The sequence below is a fragment of the Apis laboriosa genome, unplaced genomic scaffold (assembly GCF_014066325.1).
Source record: "Apis laboriosa isolate Shangri-la unplaced genomic scaffold, ASM1406632v1 scaffold41_cov147, whole genome shotgun sequence".
NCBI classification, from domain to species: domain Eukaryota; kingdom Metazoa; phylum Arthropoda; class Insecta; order Hymenoptera; family Apidae; genus Apis; species Apis laboriosa.
Window position 1 is genome coordinate 922,917 of NW_025223220.1, and position 20,286 is coordinate 943,202.

Genomic DNA, 20,286 nt, shown 5'->3' on the forward strand with positions numbered 1-20,286 from the left:
TTTGATTTGTTTATGAGGAAAATCGATATAATAAAATGATATATATATGAAAAAACAGGTTAATGAACTTTTTTTGTTTAAGAATGTAATAATTTTTTATGTATTTTTATATGCCAAATCTGAATTAAAATAAAATTGACGTAAAAATTGCCTATCACATTCGATTTAGGAAATAAAAAATGGATAAAAAAATACTGATTTTTGTTATATTTATATACGAAAATATTCTTTAAAAAAAGCAATTTTTTTCAATATATTTTCCAATTATCATATAATACTATTTCTTTATTAAAAAATTTTTATATAGAATCAAATTTATTACCACCATAAAATTTTTTTTTATCAAGATTAAAATCGTTTTAAAATTATTCCATTTTTAATGCATATGAATAGAAACTTATTAAATAATATTTTGTCTTGATGTTCGAAGAATTATATTTTATAATTATAAGAACATATTTTCATTATATCAATTATATATTTGAAAAAAATAACCAAAATCTTTATAAACTTTCTTCATATTGTAATTAAATTAAAAATAAATAAATTGAAAATTAAAAATAATATTCCAGCAAAAAATTTTATAATAATAAATTAAATTCCATTTGATAGGAAATTAATAATACAATAGTATTATTATATACTATAATTATATAATTATATAATTATATTATAATTATAGTATATTGTACAATTGTAATATAATTATAGTATATAATAGAGTTGATAAAAATTTAAAAAAAAATTGTTTCCTTTGGAATATTTATATATATATATAATATAATAAAAATCCATATTTTTTATCCATTTTTAAATCGAATATAATAGGCAATTTTTACAGTTGAATTCAAATTTAGACAAACATTATGAAAAACCAATTTTTATTTTATTGATCTCTTTTTATATATTATATATTATTCATTTTGTCCATTTTTCATATAATTGTATCAAATTTTGTAAAAAAAAATATTAACTGCGATTGATTTTTTTCTACATATTAATTAAATCATATTTATTTTTAAATTAATTATAAAATTTGAATAATAAATATTATTAGTTTCGAGAAAATGAACTGAAAATTCTATCATTTTTATCCGGGAATGATGTATATATCCATGATATACATTATGCCGGAATTGTAGTTCAATATTTAATATTTACTTACCATTCAACTATATCATATGTATTCTTTTTACATATTTTCAGTTGCAACTTTTATACGAAAATTCAACAAATTTTATTCAACAAATTGAATTCATTTTTTGAATCAGTTTCAAAAAAACTGATATAAGGCGATTAGAAGGATGAGAAGAAAGGATATCTTTGAGCAAAATTTATAAATGACTTATATAATCAATATAAAAGTTTTATTATAAAAGTTATATTTCTATTTTTATTGCCACGCTTTTACTAAGTAATAATTATTCGTAATGAATATAAATATAATACGAATATAGAAATAAATATGAATACAAATAAAAATATAAAAATTAAGAAATGAATGCTCAATGGATTTCACAAATACAAATAATAATGATACAAATAAATTAGTGTCTCATAAATATATGTCGTTGCAATCTATAGATACGATCTTTATCTATAGCATTGATATATTCTTTTTTAACAACTTTGAAAAAATATTATTATATAATATTATATAATATTATATAATATTATATATATATATATAATATAATAAAATATTATTATTACTAACAACACAACTGCAAATATATTTAACAATTTTTTTATTATTATCTCTAATAGATTTAAAATTAATGGTTTATCAGAAGAAATTAATAAAAAATCGATTTATAGGCTAATCAATAAATGTTAATGTTAATATATAAAGTTTATCAATAGACTGTCGGTAAATAAAATATTAATTCAATTTATAATTTTTTATAAATTTTTTCTTAATTTTTTCAATTGTATATTATATGATATCTATTTGAATCAGAGATTTTATAGAAGCAATTTTTCTATCTTTATCTTATTTTTTTAAATCTGTTAAACAATTTATTTTATAAAAATTGTTTCTTTTGTTATTCACTTAATTATTATGTTGTTTGTTGTTCACTTAAAATTGTTATTCACTTCATAATTCTCAACAAAATACAATGATACAACTCAATATTTGCAGTTTTTGAGTTATTAATATTATAATACAAAAAAAAACTGTTGTTGCTTATATTTTCTAAAAAATCATGTAAGTGTTTTTTTTAAATTGTATATTTATAATTTGATTCAATTTCAAAATTTTTAAACAGTTTTATAGGAATTTAGAAAATAAAATCGTTGTTTTTAAATCATAATTGTTGAATTATATCATTATTGCAAAAGAATGATATTTTATGACATATATTCGAATGTAAAAGCAATATTCGGGATCGTATAAATCGATTGCAATCAAGCATAGAATTATTTACCTCTATAATCTTTGCAAAAACAATTAATAATAGCTAATCTAAGAAAAAAGATAAGATTCTATTTTTTTTAAAATGCTATTATTTACAATTACAAAATGAAACGAAAAAATAAACATATTCAATTATAATAAAGATAGAGAATATATATATATATATAATTATATAATTACATAAAAATGTAATTTATGTATATAAATTCAATGATGAATGAATTCAAATAATAATTGTTTTAATTTGTTCTAACCTCAAGTTATCGATGATTTATACATATTATTGTCATTACGCGACAAAAAAAGAGCTGTTTCAAATCATTTCAGAAATAATCAGTTAAATTTCTAGAATACTCTATGTACACTTGTACGTGTATATATATGTGTACGTGTATGTACACTTGTATGTGTATATATATGTATATCATTTACAATTGTTGCATGAACCTCACAGAAGTCAAACTGATCAATTTCATCGAGATTAATTATTTGTTTTCTGAAATATTAAAATCAAAAAATTTTCAGAAAATGATAATATATAAATACATTAACTATTATTACATCTTTTTATATATTATTATATATTATTTGTTAGAAAATATTAACACTGATTCATCAAAAATATTTATTAATAATTTATACGATACACTTATACCAAACGTGTAAAAATATCGTACACAATTTTTTAATTGGTTATATACCGATGTATATATATATATACATCATAATACAATAAAACGAATTATTGCGCATGTGCACGTAACTAACCTCAACATAACTAACAGCACGGACGATGACAAAAGCCAGTAGTGTTCGAAGTAACGTAGTTATTACGTTTGATTAAATATTCAAGAACGAAAAAAAAAAAAATAGTAATCATGTTACGGTTATTAAAAAAAGTTCAATTATCACGATATTTTTCTACAGCTACTAGACCAGAGCCAGAAAGAAACCCAGCAATCCTTTATACAGGAGTAAGTAACATAAAGCTATTTATATAGAATGTTCAGACAAAGTAGATCAAAAAAAATAATACTGAAACAAAATACAGAAATGAATTCATTGAAACTTATTTTTTAAATTATAAGCAATTTAATTTAAATATTAATATATAAAGTGAAATATAAGGAGAATGAAATAGCTTTGTTTTGCATAATTTTTGTTTCAATATTAATTTATTATAATATTTTATATTACAAAATTATTATATATTACAATATATTATATTTATTTAATATTATCTAATTATTATTAATATACTAAACTGTTGAATTGAATGAATGTTTTTTTTAAATATTTGTTAATTTAATAAATAAAATATGAAGAATGAAAATTGAAGAATAATAATTTTTTTAAGATACATTTTAAGAGGATTTTGGATGAATTGATAGAAAATAAGAAATAATTCTAGAAATTAAAGCAAATTAATTGTTTAATTAAGATCTCTTTAATTAATTAAATTTAATTTAAATTTTCTAATTTAATTAATTTAAAATTTTTAATTTTTAAATTGCCATTTTCTTTTAAAAATTATGCGAAAATTATTCTGTCTTTGATAAAATATTTTATCTAATTTATTTCGAAATATTCAAGAAATGTAAAATTTTATTATTTTCTTTTTATCGTCCTTTTTAGAATAAATAAATAAATAAATAAAATTAAGATTTTCTAAATTTTTATAGAATTTATATAAATTTTTTACTTTTATTTAAAAAAATATTAAATATTGCAATATTTTGAAAAATAAAAAACTTATGGATCAGATATTTTAATTAAACAAAATGTTATATAAAATTTAATATTAAGACTCATTAAAATCAATAACAGAACTAAATGATTAAAAATTGTCAATATTATAAAGACTATCGAATGAATATTGAAAAGAGTATATAATAAAAATATAATATAATATTTATAATATATAATAAAAATATATAATAAATCATAATTACAAAATATTATAATAATTATAAAATATTTAAAAAAAAATAAAAAGAGAATACTGAGTGAATACTTGACAAAGCTTTCTCTTATTATTAAAATTATATAGAAAAAAACATATGATCTTGAAATATAGTAGATATTAAGATCAATATTATAAATAATTTTTTTTATTTACGTTATTTCTATTACATCGAATTTGTTTATTATCTATTACTAATAAATTTTTCTCATGTGTATATATCTATGAAATATAATTCTCGCTTATCAACTATTTCTATAAACATATCGTAGCAATTTAAATTATAATGTATTAAAGTTACAATGATAATGATATCAGTCTCATATTTAATATCTATAATATCATTATAGATGTATATATAATATCATTATAATTAATAAATCCAGTCATTGTAATTTTGATTATTTTATTTAAACAAAAATTATTTTATATTTTATTCATATGTCATATTTAATATTTATTGTTGTAACATAAGTTATGATTTCGCCGTTTATATAAGCAATAGATAAATGATTGCATGCTATTATATATATATATATATATATATATATAGATTATAGATAAAATTCAATATAGTAATAGCAACAATTTTTTATAAATGTCTTGAAAACTAAATTATCGAAAAGAATGTTGTTTATTAAATTTTTTAAAAATATAATTGCTATAATTATTAGATGCTATATCAAATTTTTTAAATAAATATTTTAAATTTTACTTTATTGTGATCAGAAACATATAATTCAATTATTTGAATAATTAATTTGATTTAATTTATCAGTTATGTTTTATTTTGATAATAAAATGCAAATAATACCATTTGTTATTTTTTTCACTTTCATTTTTAAGTTTCTATCTATCACTTTTATCACACAGTTTACTATCATTTTTTATTTTTTTCCATTCTTCCAATCAGACTTTATCCAACAACCATGATTATATTTTTAGATTTGAAAATTGTTACATAAAATTAACAGTATGACACATGAATTTTATCAGATTAATATTCATATTTTTAAAATAGCAAATCGCAAAAATTCGTAAGATTTGAGAGTTAAATTTTCGAGTTGCAATTACTTTTGAATAATTATTCTCAACATAGTCTTCACTAATGAAGAAAATTCTTAAGAATAATTGTTATTCCTAAGTAATTATCAAAAGATGGATCAACTTCAATTTCAAAATAAACATTATTATATTATCAACAAACAGAATCACAAAATGTTAATTTAAAATGAAATATAAATAATTATAAAATATAAATAATTAAAAATAAATATATTGACATATATTGATATCATTATATTATGAATATATTATGATATGAATTATAAAAAAAATAATAAATAAGTCCGAAATATAAACTGTAATTATTAATATGTTAATATATTTATATACTATTTATTATATATATTTATTATATATATTTATTATATATTTTATATATATATATATTATATATATTATATATATATATATATTTATACATATTTTTTGAGATACAAGATATAATTATTTACATATTAATAAAGCAATATTAAAAAGAAAAATTTAGTAATTTTATTCAGAAATATACACAATGTATCATATTTTTCTCATATATAATTAATTATTGCGTTATAATGCTGCAATATGAATATTTCAAAGGAGTTCCTTTTACTTAACTTTGATACGTTACAGATAAATTGATAAGAGATCATAAAATTATTAAAAGTCTATAAAAAGTCTACAAGATTCGCAATTCTAATGAACAAATCTAATAAATCAGAGTTTTACTTAATTATTTATATTATATTCAATATTCAAAATTTTTTTTTACATATTTTTTTTATCATTTTTTTTACTTAATTTTTTTATTGTTTTCTTTACTAAGTTCATAAAGCTTCGAATAATTTACTTAAAATTCGTATATTTAAATAGATAATTATTATAATTATAGAATAAAATTTATATTTGTTAACGATTTTTAAAAAAAAAGAAAATTTAAAAAAAAAATAAAAATGAACATTATAAATCTATATCTTTTCTTGTGTAATCTTAGAAAAATTTTTATAAATATTTAACGATTTATAAATAAAACTATTATATATTATGTTTAAAATTTTTGATTATTTTGTTTTTATGATTTTTTAATTAATTTTAATATTGCAACATTATATAGATTTTTATTGACAACGAATGGCATCGATCAACGTCAGGAAAAACATTTCCCACGATAAATCCTACAACCGGTGAAACGATTGCGGAAATACAAGAAGGCGATGCTGTAGATATCGATTTAGCAGTAAAAGCAGCTAATAAAGCTTTTAAATTAGGATCACCATGGAGAACTATGAATGCTTCTCAACGAGGTGTACTATTAAACAATTTAGCTTCCTTGATGGAACGTGATAAAGCTTATCTTGCGGTAAAAATGTCCATTCATTACATATAGCATTACCATTCTATTTTATTCTTGTATAAGTATAAATATAGATAAAAAATTGAAAATTTACATTCTAGGCTTTGGAAACATTGGACAATGGAAAACCTTATTCAGCGGCGTATGAATTCGACGTATCTAGCAGTATAGCCACATTGCGATATTATGCAGGATGGGCTGATAAAAATCATGGACAAGTTATTCCTATTGATGGAAAATATTTAGCTTATACTCGTCATGAACCAGTTGGTGTTTGCGGACAAATTATTCCGTGGAATTTTCCTATTTTAATGATGGCTTGGAAATTAGGACCTGCTTTAGCTACTGGTATATTTATTACGATAATTATCTTTTAAAAGAACTTTCCAATTTTTTTGATTTTAAAATATGTTATAAAGGATAAGATTTTGAACAACTTTTTTTTATTTATACAAACGCTGTTTTAACTTAGTTTTCAAAATACTCATAAAAAATTGTTGTTATATATTAAGTTACGCCTATACATATTCATTCGTCAATATATTGCCACTTATTTATTGTTTTTATAAATTATACATCACAGTAATAGCATACAAAATATATAACGGGTAAATCAATTAAAAAACTTTCCACCTGAATTTCGATCACAATAATAGCATCCAAAATATATAATGGGCAAATCAATTAAAAAACTTTCCATCTGAATTTATTGTTTTTATAAATTATACATCACAGTAATAGCATCCAAAATATATAACGGGTAAATCAATTAAAAAACTTTCTATCTGAATTTCGATTGGTTGAAATATCTTATCCTCAATCAATATCGAGTTTTGATATTTTACAGAATATAAAAATAAAATTTAAAATATAAAATTAGATGTAAAAATTAATATAAATAATATAAGCACAACTTGATAAAAATAAAAACTTGATAAAAATAAAAAAATAAAAATGATTCATAGGAAACGTCATAGTATTGAAACCTGCTGAGCAAACATCTTTAACAGCTTTATATGTAGCTCAATTATGTAAAGATGCTGGTTTTCCTCCTGGAGTAATTAATGTTGTTCCTGGTTTTGGTAAAACTGGTGCAGCACTAGTCGCTCATAATTTAGTCGACAAAATAGCATTTACTGGTTCGACTGAAGTTGGAAAATTGATAAAACAAGGTGCTGCGATAACTAATTTGAAAAGGACTACATTAGAACTTGGTGGAAAATCTCCGAACATAATTTTATCAGATGTTGATCTTGATCATGCTGTAGAAACAGCTCATTTCGGATTATTTTACAATATGGTAGTATATTTTTTATTTTTAAATAAATATATTCATACGTTTATTATTATATATTATATTTTCCTTTAGGGTCAGTGTTGCTGTGCTGGTTCAAGAACTTTCGTCGAAGATAGTATTTATGATGAATTTGTGGAGCGAAGTGCAGCACGTGCTAAATCTAGGGTCGTCGGCAATCCATTTGATTCAAATGTGGAACAAGGTCCACAGGTATTTAATTATTAATTTTTATAAAATTCTATAATTTCTATAAAACTTAATTTTTTTTATATCTTTTGTTATTTTATTTGTTATTTACAGATCGATGAAGAACAAGTAAATAAAATTATGTCCATGATTGAATCAGGCAAGACTCAAGGAGCAAAATTAGTTTCTGGTGGTACAAGGATTGGTGATAAAGGCTATTTTGTTGCACCTACAGTATTTGCCAATGTTAAAGATCATATGACAATTGCTAAAGAAGAAGTGCATATTAATACAAAAATTATTTCCATATTTCTTAAAGATACAATAAGCGCAATAGCTATAATGTAATATATTTTAATTACAGATTTTTGGACCAGTTCAACAAATTCTAAAATTTAGCAGTTTAAATGAAGTTATTAAGCGTGCTAACAACACTGATTACGGATTAGCAGCAGCAGTATTTACGAAAGATATCGATAAAGCAAATTATATTATACAAGGACTTCGAGCTGGTACTGTATGGTATGTTATGTTATACAAAAATAATGTTTTAAAATAAAACTTGGTTTTATTAATTCAAAATTTAGCAATTTTAATATGTTTTGCATTAAATCAATAATTGATTAAATAGTATATGTGATCTGTATTTTGAACATATACTATAAATATTCTGATATTCATGAACAGTTTTTTCACGAATCTAATGATGATACACGCGCGCGCGCGAGTGTGTGTATATGTGTGTGTATGTATCATCATTATATATATAAAATAAAACAATAAAATATAATTCCTACTAGATACATTTAAGTAGCGAAAATTAATTGAAATTGAAAAAGATTATGATAAGAATCTTAAAAAATATATTAAACAATTTTTTTTATTTCTTATTATTATAATATTACAGGGTAAATACGTACAATGTCCTCACACCCCAAGTACCATTTGGTGGTTTTAAAATGTCAGGACATGGAAGAGAACTCGGACAATATGGTCTCGAAGCATATACTGAAGTCAAAAGCGTTATAGTTAAGCTTAATCAAAAAAATAGTTAGAATTCGATTAAAATTTATTTTCATTCATTTTTTCTGAACATTTACGAAAATTTTATTTTCGTAATACAAATACTTAGAATTATTTTTGTACCGTGATATTATTTTCTTTAAAGTATATTATGAAATACTCAAAATATAATAAAATAATAAATTTACATCTTTATATATTAAAATTTTTTAATTATTTATTAATTTTCATTAATTTTATTTTTAAACATTTAAATTTAATTAGTGAAAGAAATTAAATATTTGAAATATTAATATATTTTTATGTAATTTTTATTAATAAGAAAATGTAATTATTCTAAATTTAAAGGAACAAAATTCATGCACATAAGTGCATATATTTTTTACTGTATAACTTATAAATATAATCTTATTGTATAACTTATAAAAATATAATTAATAAATAATTTAATCTTTTTACATTTGGTTTTTGATAAAATTTTTACACTTTTTCAACAATTATGGAATTCATGAAATTTAAACATTTGTTGAAAATTTAAATAATTATAATACTATTATAATCAAAATATTTTTATGTGTATTCACATATATGACCGCAGCCTGTAGGACATTGTCGATTACGACTGAACCATTCATTCATATGAATAACATGACCACCATGTGTACATCCTTGGCACCACGCATAAATTCCTCGAACAACCTAGAAAGTAACGATTAGATGAAACTAAAGATATGTAAGAACATTATATAAAATAATTATGTTATAATAATTTTATTTTTTTTTTTCACCTGATGACAAATTGAACAGAGTGCATGATGAGATGAATGACATCGATCACAAAACCATGCTGCTCGTTGTAATGGTTTCGTACAAGCTAAACAACTTGCATGTATTACAGTTGATTGTTGATTTAATTGAGATACAGATGGAATCCAAACCGATTGAATAATCTATCAATACATATTAATATTATTACTTTTTTCACTTAAATGGTATTAAGAAATTTTAATTTTATCAATAACCTGTGTTGCTACATTCCAAAGTTTAAATCTTGCAAGCATATCTAAATATTCCAATATCCAATGTTCCTGAACAGCAGTTTCAATATTCAAATTTTTCCGCTTTTCTCCTAGCGCAATAAGAATTGATGCAGAAGTTTGTATATCTCTGAGAGCAGCATGATGTTTCAAAGCTTCTTCAATTAAATTCGTAGGATCCCAAAATTGTGGTTTAGGTATATTTGAAACTATTAATTGACTTGGTTGATCTTCGATCATTAACGAAGCACAATCCTCATTAATATCTGGTGGATGATTTGGAAATTGTTCCGGTGGTGGAGATCTATCTTTAATTTCGTGTCGCAAAGGAAATGCTTCTTTGGATAATGTCCAATCATTATCATTATTTATTATATTATGTATGTAATTAGAAGTATATTCCATTGTCATTGGTTCAAATTCACTTTCTCCAAATAAAAAATCTCCTTTAGATGGCCCTTTATGATCAATAAATGCACGTCTGTAACTATGTAAATACTTTCATATGAAAAAATTAAATCAATATATTAATTATAATTAATACTATATAATATTTCTAAACCTAGGTAATTACCTAGGTAAAATAGATCCTATAGAATGTTGATTCTCTGGTGTTTCATCTGTCTCTGTTTCATCATCACCTCCACTAGTTGCACCTGTTACTTCTCCTTGTAAAGATTTTACATCATTTTCATGTACTTAAAAAAGATATTGCAAACATCGTTAAAAGTCTGTAAAACTTTAATTACTCATGACAATTATACCCAATATCTTATTATTAATGATATTATATTAATAAATTATGCTGATATTTTTACCTGCATTTGATTGTTCTATACTAGGTCCCATTGTAATCTGTGTTAAATTTAATGTATTCACAATATCTTCTTTAGAAGCAGTTGGCGGTGTTTTCAAAATAGTTCCCATAGGATTTGTATATAAAGTTTTTATAATATTCCATACTGTACTAATCTAGTTCAAGTTAATTTTTATATATTATTTTTTAATAGTTTGATATAACTTAAAGTATAATATTAAATGAAATACTACATACATCATTTCTACCGGCATTTCTAGCAATAGTTGCATTATGATCGCAAATTTCATTTAATCTTCCAGAAAGCAAATAGCCTTCTGCACAAGCTCTAAACCATTTTGGTTCTCGTGGCATGTTTATAGCAAATCTATGCATAACACTAGATGCCATGCAAAATGTATCATTTGTTGCTGGTGTTTTTCTGTACATAAATGTTAAATAATATTTAATATTTCAGTTTAATTCAAAAACTCTGAGATAACAAAATTAAATTTTTTTAAAATTGTATTAATTTATAGGAATTTTATTAACCTCATTATATTAGTCAATTGTTTCATTGTAGTTGTAACATGAACATTTACTTTACAAGCATATGCAATATCTCCTTTTGGATTTAATGCAATACCTTGTGGATTTGCTTTACTCGCAGGTCTGGTAGCATCTTTGAATATATGATGATATAATGTACAATCCTGCATAAAAATATATTTTATTAATACTTTTCAATGTAAATAATATTTTATATATTATATATTATATATAATACTACTGTTACCCTGCTAGTTGATAAAAAAGATTGTGGATTGCCTCTCCATGCAACACCAGTAGGAACATCTTTATGTTCGTTAAAACTTGCAAATGGTATGTAAGGTCTACGAATGTCCCATACATTTATACTACAATCTACTACAAGAGCACAACTGGATATATGATATTTTCTTTGAGGTCTCCATTTTATACGACCTACTGATGCAATTGTATGTATAATATAATCACAAGTAGGTTTACCTAATAAGTCCCAAACCTATATATAATTTTACATATATTAATTTTAAGCTAAAAATAATATTTAATAAATAATCTCTTGATTTGTAATATAAATATAAATAATTATAATATTAGTTTTATGGTTACCTTTATGGTTTTATCTCTAGAAGCAGTTGCAAGCCAAATTGTTTCAGGATGCCAATCACAAGCAAATATGGGACCACTATGTGCAGTAAAATGTTGAAAATAACGATCTGGTTTTCGTAAATCCCATTGTTGTACATGTCCATTTTCAGAAACAGCAGCAAAAGTATGAGGTGAATGAGGACAAAATTGTACATCTCTCACTGATTCAGTATTACTAAAATTAATAATATTTTTTAATACTTTTCAATAAATATTGAATGTCAAGAAATATATATTGAAATATTTTTAAATACTACCTATAAAAGGTTCTAGTAGCTTCTTTTATTCTCAAATCAAAACATTTCATGGTACCATCTTGGGAACCTGATATTAGCCACATAGGTTCTGTCATATGAAAACTTACTTTATTTACAGTTCTTTTATGATCAATAAAAACATGTTCTTGTTTAGATCTGGATGATTTATTTAAATTCCAAACTACCACTGCTCCGTTTGTAGCTGCAGTTGCTAATATATGATCTAAAAATATAAATATTAAACATTTTTTTATTTTTTATTTGGTTTTATTTAAAGATAAATTATAAAAGTAATTATCCAAGAAATTGAAAAGAATTAAAATCATAAAAAGAAAGTAAAAGCATGAAGTTTACCATCAATGAGATTCCAAGCAACATCATTACAAGAAAAATTTAAATTTAAATTTTTTCCAACACGTAAATTACAAGCTTCTTCAAATCTATCTTCTAATAAAGTAAATATTTTGAAAACTGTAATATAAAATAAATCAGCTATTAATCATATATATTATATTTCTTTATATAATCATTTCTCTTTCAATTAATTTTTCATTGAGTAACTTACCATTACGCCCTGCTATAACAACTTGACTATTATCTTTATTAAGTGCTAATGCATTTGCTGGACCTTCTTGTGTGATGCATACAGTTTTAGAAATCATGATGAAATTTTTTTATTTTTTAAGTAATCACAATATATTATATATCAATTTTCATTTAAAAATTATATTTCAATTTCATATTTCATAAAGAAAAATTTTTAATTAATAATCTCAATAAACATTAAATAACTTATTTATAATTTGTATTATTAATAAATTTATCATATAATAACAGCAATATGAATATAATGTTAAAACTTTCTAAACATTTTATTCAATTCAAATTAATTCAAATCAAATATTATAAAATGCTTCTTCTTCTTTCATTATATATATATAAACATGAAATATTTTGTGTATACAATTCACATCTTTATTCATAATGAAAAAAGAGAGGCAATCTCAACATAAAAATATATCAAACATTAAGAATGATAAATATTTTATTGCATTAGCAAATTTTTCTTTTTAATATAATAAAAATAAAATTAATATGCGATATAAAATTTAATAACGTTATAAGCAAGAATATTCATAAAGATATGAGATTTCTTTTCATACTGAATTGTAAGAGAGCGCTGATGTATACAAAATAAACTTACATCATTTCTTGTTCATGTTTCTAATCTATATTATTTTATTTGTTAATGCTATATCATATATATGTATATAATATCGTATGCGCACGAAAATCGATTTCCTTAAAAGTATAGTTAAAAACTGAATCACTGCAACAAGTTGCTATCAGTAATAATGCATCGAATGACTTTAAAATGATTGTATATTCTTGTTGTTAAATTAATATTGCAAAATATATATTATAAATGATTATTTTATAAAAAAATCAGAAACAATAAAAAATACATTATACTTAATTTTAATTCTTAATAAATTGATAAATATATTTATTTTGAATAATAAAAATTAATTTTCGTAATCTTTGAACTAAATTTAATATATAATATATAATTAAATCTCAATAATATTTTATTTAAAATATTTTTTATATTGTTTAATTAATATGTTAAGAACCATTGCCAATCTATTATAATTTATTATATAATATTAAAAAAAATTCAAAATAATTTTATCGATATAATTCTTTGAATGAATTATGATGTATTCAATAAATAAATAATATTTTTTTATAATCTATAATCTATTCTATGAATAAGTGAAAGTTTATTGAAAACACTTTGCCACATACAATTCGAGGTCAATCGTTATAGTTGAAATAATCTTTAACATGTAAGTACATATAATTGTAGAAATCGAAGTAATCTAATGATTAATAGATATCACAATACATAGCAGTTATCATCCGTGAGTAATATTAATTTAATGTAAGATGGGCGGAAAAAATTGTAAAGGATTTCTACCAATAAATTCTAATACCTTACCAGGCAAATCAACAAAGACAGGTGCGAATTAAATTTCTTATTTTTTTTTTAAACTCTTTTATTCATATGATTACATATAATAGTTATTCATTGATATATTATTATTCTATATAAAAATCCTATATATATATCAACAGATAAGATATTATAAGAAAAAATCTTTTTATCTATATTTAATTAAAAATTTTGAATGTGAAAGAAATTATATATAAAATTTAATGTCATAATTTTTACGTACAATATACATATGCAAAATATACATATTAAATAAATGTGTGTATATAATTACGTTACATAAAAATAATATATATTATTTTTTTTTATTTTCATTAAATTCTATTAAAAAATAAATGAAAAATTTTTATATTTAATAATAAACAATTATGACATCAAAATAAAAGCAAATTTTATTCCGTTTTATATTATTAAATCTTAATATAATTTTTTATTTTTTTAAATAATTAAAAAAATATGTGAAGAATAATTAGAATATTTTTTGAAAATATAGATCGTTCTCTCTAATGTTATATTCTTACAACGGAATATTTTTATATGCAAATGCAAAATTTTTATATTTAGAGTTTTATTATTTTTTATTGTGCTATGAAATCAATATCAAAGTTATAATCTATATATAAAATAAATATTTTATAAAAGTTTAAACAAGACGAAATAATACGAAATAAACCACCTTGAAGATATGTGTTTATATGTTATGAAACGATGTATGAAATTGGCGTATAATGCAATTTTTCATGTTCATTTAAAAATAAATAATAAAAGGTTACACGAAATGCAACCTGAAAGAAAAGCTCTTATTTGTAATGTGTGTAATAAAGAAGTAGCCGAAATTAGGCAATTATATAATAATGCACAATGTTGTTGCAGTTGTGAGTTAATGATTTTTCATATACATCTTAATAATATAATTTAATATACATACAGACATATATATGTATATATATATATATATTTTCTTAATTAAATTAAATGATGTTAAAAAAAAATTAACGTACATAATAAAAAAAATTAATTCATTCCAAATATAAGTTCCAAATATAATTTTAAATATGAAATATTTATATTTATTTAGGTAAACCAGAAAAATATGACTATATTGAAGATGTGGTGTGCATGGAAACAGATATTAGAGAAAATGAAATGAAACTCTTGCCACTTGGACAAAATGGAGGAAAAATCTTATTAATTAAACAAAAAGGACAAATACATGCTATTGGTACAAAATGTACACATTATGGGGCTTTACTTCATACAGGAGCACTAGGAGATGGAAGAATAAGATGTCCATGGCATGGTGCATGTTTTAATATTAAAACAGGAGATATAGAAGATTATCCAGGATTAGATTCTTTACCTTGTTTCCAGGTATTTAATGAATAAACATGAAATAAACAATAAAATAAAATATAAAATTTGATGAAATAGGTAAACGTAGATACATCTGGTTTTGTACACGTGAAAGCAAATCGCAAAGATTTAGAATTCAGTAGAAGGGTAAAGAATATGTGTGAACGAGATCCCAATAACACTAATACTGTTATAATAGTTGGAGGTGGACCAGCAGGTGCAACATGTGCAGAAAGTTTGCGACAAGAAAATTTTACAGGAAATATTACTATGATATGTAAGGAAAATGTATTACCATATGAGAGAGTAAAGATATCCAAAGCTTTTGATATAGATATTGAAAAAATAATTTTAAGACCAAACTCATTTTACAAAGAGCACAAAATTGAAACTAAATTGGATGTAGAAGCCATAGGTAAATAAATTAATATGAAATATATTTTTTTTTAAATTTCAAATTTTATAATATTAATATATTATAGGATTAGATACAAATAATAACATTCTTCATTTAAGTAATAATGAAAAATTAATATACAATTATTTATTTATTTGTACTGGAAGTATGGCCAGAATACCTGAAATACCTGGTGTTAATTTATCTAATATCCATGTATTAAGAAATTATACAGATGCTCAAACTATAAATTCAAAACTGTCACTTGAAAAACATATGATAATATTAGGATTAGGTTTTATTGCTATGGAAGTTGCTGCTTTTTGTGCAAAAAAATGTGCATCTATTACTATTGTTGGAAGAGGTAAAACTCCTTTACAACCAGTATTTGGAACAGATATTGGTAATAGAATCAAGCAGCAATTTAAAGATGAAGGTAATATATTGAAATATACTTAAATATTTTATTATTATATTTAGTATTATATTAAATATCAAATTAAAATGTTAAAATAAATAAATATTATATTTTCAAGGTATTAAATTTATATTTGAACGTAATATTACACAATTTGTTGCAAAAAAAGATGATAGTACTGCTGTAGGTTCAGTTGTACTTAATGATGATCAAGTTCTTCTTGCTGATATAGTAATTATTGGAATTGGAGCACAAGTATATACTGAATGGATAAAGCAATCTCCTATTGAAATGCTACCAGATGGAACCATTAAAGTGGATAAGGTAAAATAACATATGCGGTAATGAATATTTTAAGCATTAATTTTGAGATAGATTGAATAATAATATAATAAATAATTGTATGTATAATTTTAGTATTTGAAAACAAATGTAGAAAATATATATGCCGGTGGAGATGTAGCTTATGCACCTTTATTTGGTTCTGATGAAATTTCAGCTGCAATAGGTCATTATTCATTAGCACATTATCATGGTAAAATAGCAGCATTAAATATATGTGGTAAAACTACTGCTTTAAAGGCTGTACCATTTTTTTGGACAACATTGTTTGGAAAGAGTTATAGATATGTGGGTACGTTATATTTTTATATTTAATAATGAAAAAAAAATAAAATATCATATTTACATTATAATTACATTACAATTATTTTAAATTTTTTTAAATACAGGACATGGAACACCAGAGAAAATTAGAATTTATGGTTCTTTAGAGAAATTGGAATTTTTTGCATATTATATTAAAAATAATAAAGTTATTGCTATGAGTAGTATTGCGGCAGATCCTATTGTATCAGATTTTGCAAACTTTCTATACGAGGGAAAAACATTGACAGAAACAGAAATTATTAGAGATCCATTTAATTGGATAAGAAACAAACCAAAGGATTTACACACCAGATTTCGAAATGAAATTATTGTAAATCCATGAATCAAATATATATAACAGAAAAAATTATATTCAAGTGGAAAATTCAATGAAATTACTGTGCTAAGACCTTAATATTATATTCCTTAATATAAAATTGAATATAATATTATATTCAATTTTTAATTTTACAATCTACTTTTTTTTCAATTTGTTTTATTAACAAAAATTTAAAAAAATCAAATAATACTATATAATACCATATATGTTGAACTTTTATATTATTCATATTGTATATATGGAAACTTTATTTAATACAATTCTTTATTTTTAAAGTGAATAATTATATATATTTATAAAATAAAAATTAATCCCATACATTAGCTATTTTTAAATGATTTAACCGATCTGAAATAGTTATTTTTTTGTTAAATTTTTCATTTTTTTCTTGTTGCCACTTATTTAACTGAATCAAATAATTTTGTTTTCTAACTTCTTTCATATGACCTTGTGATTGTTCGATAGTAAGATAAGGATGTCTCAGTATTAACATATTTTCTTCTTCTCTTTCAAGATCGTTTTTAAAATCCATTATATTCTTCAAAGTGGGTTTTTTAATTTTACCATATTTCCTATATTTGATGTAATATTTATGTATCATTAATAACATTATTTAAATATATAAATATATAATAAGCATAATTTTAGTTTGTAATATTACAATGAAAAATTAAAAATAAATTTTTTTAAATAATATTTTTTACGTAATAACAAATATATTATGAAACACCATTTTATTTTATGTTTTTGCATCAATTGCAATATCACAATTAAAAAAATTACCGAATAATTAAAACATAACCTCAAAATTTTATTGGAATGGATATTTATACATACCCACGATATCTATATGGGATATTATGAACTTTATACAAAAATATATTTGTAATACGCATCTTTATTATAATTTTTTTTTTTTTTTTTAATTAAATATATAAATTTTCCTTAAATTCAATCACACAAAATACACGTTACACAATTCTTTTTCGAATGACTTCCAATCTATATTGGGTAATATTATGTAAAAAATTAATTAATTAAAATTTCAAATAAAATTATTTTATTAACATTGAATAATTGATTAATAATATAATGCGAAATGGTAATTCTAATATTATTTTTAAATTAAATTTATAATTATATAAAGCAGTTAATTATAGTTTTGAATTAATTATAATTTTGAATTTCGAATAAAAATTAATGACTTCAGCTTTAACTTTAACTTAATTTAAAGATTTCAAATAATCCAGAAATAAATAAATTTTTATTTATATAATAAATAATAAATAAAACTATTATAAATATTTTATTTGTAAATAACAATTAATTTTTTAGTTTAATTTACATAAATATCATTTAAATAATTTCAAAAATAATTTATTTTTTATTTTTTACATATAAATAAAATATTACTTTTTATTTCGATTTAGATAAAAAACATAATGTTAGATAAAAAAATATATTTTTAAAAATGTGTATTATAACATTGAGAGAAATCAATGATTATATAGATAAAATGTATTATCTATAATGATAAAAAAAATAGATCTGCTGATTGATTGGCTGAGTGATATGATGATTTCATTGGCGGAATTATAGAAAATGCATGAATATATATATTCCAATTGATTTTATATATAATTTTATATTGAATTTATATATTCCAATTGTTGAAGTTAAATTTAATTTATATTGAATTTATAATAATGATTATTTTAATTTTATTATTTAATTTTGAATATAGAAATTTTACATAATAATTTTTTTAAGAAAATAATTTTAAAAAAAATTGCAGTTAGTTTGATATGAATTAATAGATCATTGAACTTTATTCTTTCTAAAATTTGACAAAAAAATGTCACTTATATTTTTTTCGCAATAAATTTCAAACATTATTACAAATAATTTCAAATAATCTTCAACGTATAATCTTTCTAAGATGCATGCCACCTTATAACAAGATGTTAATGATTATTTAAACATAAAATTTGGAGAATATTGAACATTCATAAAATTATTCCTTGGCCGCTATGATCCTCTGATTTGAATTCATTAAATTTTTTTTATAGAATTTATTTCAATCGAAATTGTGTTAATTGAAAACATTAATATTTAAAAAAATAAATTCTCACAGCATATCATCAGTGTTATAATAATAACAAGTATAAATTTACTTCATTGATTACAATTTTGGATTATAGTTTGAACATTTATTATAATTCCAGACATAAAAATATCACGATATTAAACAATTAAATTTGTTTTATTTATTTTATTTTACTATAGGTGAACGATTAACATTTTCTATTTTAAAGATAATATTTTGAATATTTTAAATAATTTCATTGAAATGAAATAATTTTTTACGATAAGAGTTCCTTTGATCTCTTCATTCATTTGAAAGTTATATAGTACATCATTAAATTCGTCTTAATATCAGTTACTATGAAATCAAAAATATTTAGTGCTAAAAAAAAAAGTTAAGATGATTTTAGTTTATTGAAAAAAAACATTTTTTTGAAATTTTTTTATTGCAATTTAAT

The 20,286-nt window shown here is 21.3% G+C and overlaps 4 protein-coding genes across 8 annotated transcripts; 2 read left to right on the top strand and 2 right to left on the bottom strand.

The window, feature by feature from the left end:
• Positions 1 to 3,207: 3,207 nt before the first annotated feature.
• On the top strand, positions 3,208 to 9,424 carry LOC122716052 (aldehyde dehydrogenase, mitochondrial). Its single transcript, XM_043938756.1, has 8 exons — positions 3,208 to 3,393; positions 6,541 to 6,786; positions 6,882 to 7,128; positions 7,746 to 8,080; positions 8,150 to 8,287; positions 8,378 to 8,542; positions 8,628 to 8,785; positions 9,171 to 9,424. Exons 1-8 carry the CDS (start codon positions 3,298 to 3,300, stop codon positions 9,316 to 9,318), a joined length of 1,533 nt encoding a protein of 510 aa, XP_043794691.1. The 5' UTR covers positions 3,208 to 3,297; the 3' UTR covers positions 9,319 to 9,424.
• A 92-nt stretch (positions 9,425 to 9,516) lies between these two features.
• Positions 9,517 to 13,326, bottom strand: LOC122716016 (GATOR complex protein WDR24). 2 transcript variants are annotated; one of them, XM_043938697.1, is made up of 12 exons: positions 13,136 to 13,326; positions 12,925 to 13,041; positions 12,571 to 12,793; positions 12,275 to 12,488; positions 11,916 to 12,164; positions 11,672 to 11,832; positions 11,378 to 11,561; positions 11,142 to 11,295; positions 10,898 to 11,021; positions 10,309 to 10,810; positions 10,075 to 10,236; positions 9,517 to 9,985 (listed from the first exon to the last, which is right to left on the bottom strand). In XM_043938697.1, the coding sequence occupies exons 1-12, from the start codon at positions 13,230 to 13,232 to the stop codon at positions 9,857 to 9,859; spliced, it is 2,316 nt and encodes a 771-aa protein (XP_043794632.1). In that variant the 5' UTR covers positions 13,233 to 13,326; the 3' UTR covers positions 9,517 to 9,856. The 2 variants fall into 2 exon arrangements, with proteins under 2 accessions (XP_043794632.1, XP_043794631.1); XM_043938696.1 differs by having other exon boundaries at positions 12,925 to 13,062.
• Positions 13,327 to 14,241: 915 nt separating this feature from the next.
• Positions 14,242 to 17,841, top strand: LOC122716013 (apoptosis-inducing factor 3-like). 4 transcript variants are annotated; one of them, XM_043938692.1, is made up of 8 exons: positions 14,242 to 14,420; positions 14,484 to 14,593; positions 15,666 to 15,958; positions 16,019 to 16,355; positions 16,423 to 16,773; positions 16,874 to 17,079; positions 17,173 to 17,389; positions 17,487 to 17,841. In XM_043938692.1, exons 2-8 carry the CDS (start codon positions 14,521 to 14,523, stop codon positions 17,744 to 17,746), a joined length of 1,737 nt encoding a protein of 578 aa, XP_043794627.1. In that variant the 5' UTR covers positions 14,242 to 14,420; positions 14,484 to 14,520; the 3' UTR covers positions 17,747 to 17,841. The 4 variants fall into 4 exon arrangements, with proteins under 4 accessions (XP_043794627.1, XP_043794628.1, XP_043794626.1 ...); XM_043938693.1 differs by having other exon boundaries at positions 14,487 to 14,593; XM_043938691.1 differs by lacking the exon at positions 14,242 to 14,420 and having other exon boundaries at positions 14,436 to 14,593.
• A 209-nt stretch (positions 17,842 to 18,050) lies between these two features.
• Positions 18,051 to 18,740, bottom strand: LOC122716039. The gene is made up of 2 exons (XM_043938732.1): positions 18,581 to 18,740; positions 18,051 to 18,315 (listed from the first exon to the last, which is right to left on the bottom strand). Exons 1-2 carry the CDS (start codon positions 18,637 to 18,639, stop codon positions 18,051 to 18,053), a joined length of 324 nt encoding a protein of 107 aa, XP_043794667.1. The 5' UTR covers positions 18,640 to 18,740.
• Positions 18,741 to 20,286: the final 1,546 nt, after the last annotated feature.

Coding starts and splice junctions, on each gene's coding strand:
- LOC122716016 (XM_043938696.1), bottom strand. CDS start 13,232: ATGATTTCTAAAACTGTATGCATCACACAAGAAGGTCCAGCAAATGCA. Junction 12,794..12,924: donor TGCTTGGAATCTCATTGATG/GTAAACTTCATG, acceptor TTATATTTTTAG/ATCATATATTAGCAACTGCA. Junction 10,811..10,897: donor ATAGGATCTATTTTACCTAG/GTAATTACCTAG, acceptor GTATTTACATAG/TTACAGACGTGCATTTATTG.
- LOC122716013 (XM_043938690.1), top strand. CDS start 15,273: ATGTGTTTATATGTTATGAAACGATGTATGAAATTGGCGTATAATGCA. Junction 15,463..15,665: donor TGCACAATGTTGTTGCAGTT/GTGAGTTAATGA, acceptor ATATTTATTTAG/GTAAACCAGAAAAATATGAC. Junction 16,774..16,873: donor GCAGCAATTTAAAGATGAAG/GTAATATATTGA, acceptor TATATTTTCAAG/GTATTAAATTTATATTTGAA.
- LOC122716052 (XM_043938756.1), top strand. CDS start 3,298: ATGTTACGGTTATTAAAAAAAGTTCAATTATCACGATATTTTTCTACA. Junction 7,129..7,745: donor AGGACCTGCTTTAGCTACTG/GTATATTTATTA, acceptor AATGATTCATAG/GAAACGTCATAGTATTGAAA. Junction 8,786..9,170: donor CTTCGAGCTGGTACTGTATG/GTATGTTATGTT, acceptor ATAATATTACAG/GGTAAATACGTACAATGTCC.
- LOC122716039 (XM_043938732.1), bottom strand. CDS start 18,639: ATGCGTATTACAAATATATTTTTGTATAAAGTTCATAATATCCCATAT. Junction 18,316..18,580: donor ATCCCATATAGATATCGTGG/GTATGTATAAAT, acceptor CATCAAATATAG/GAAATATGGTAAAATTAAAA.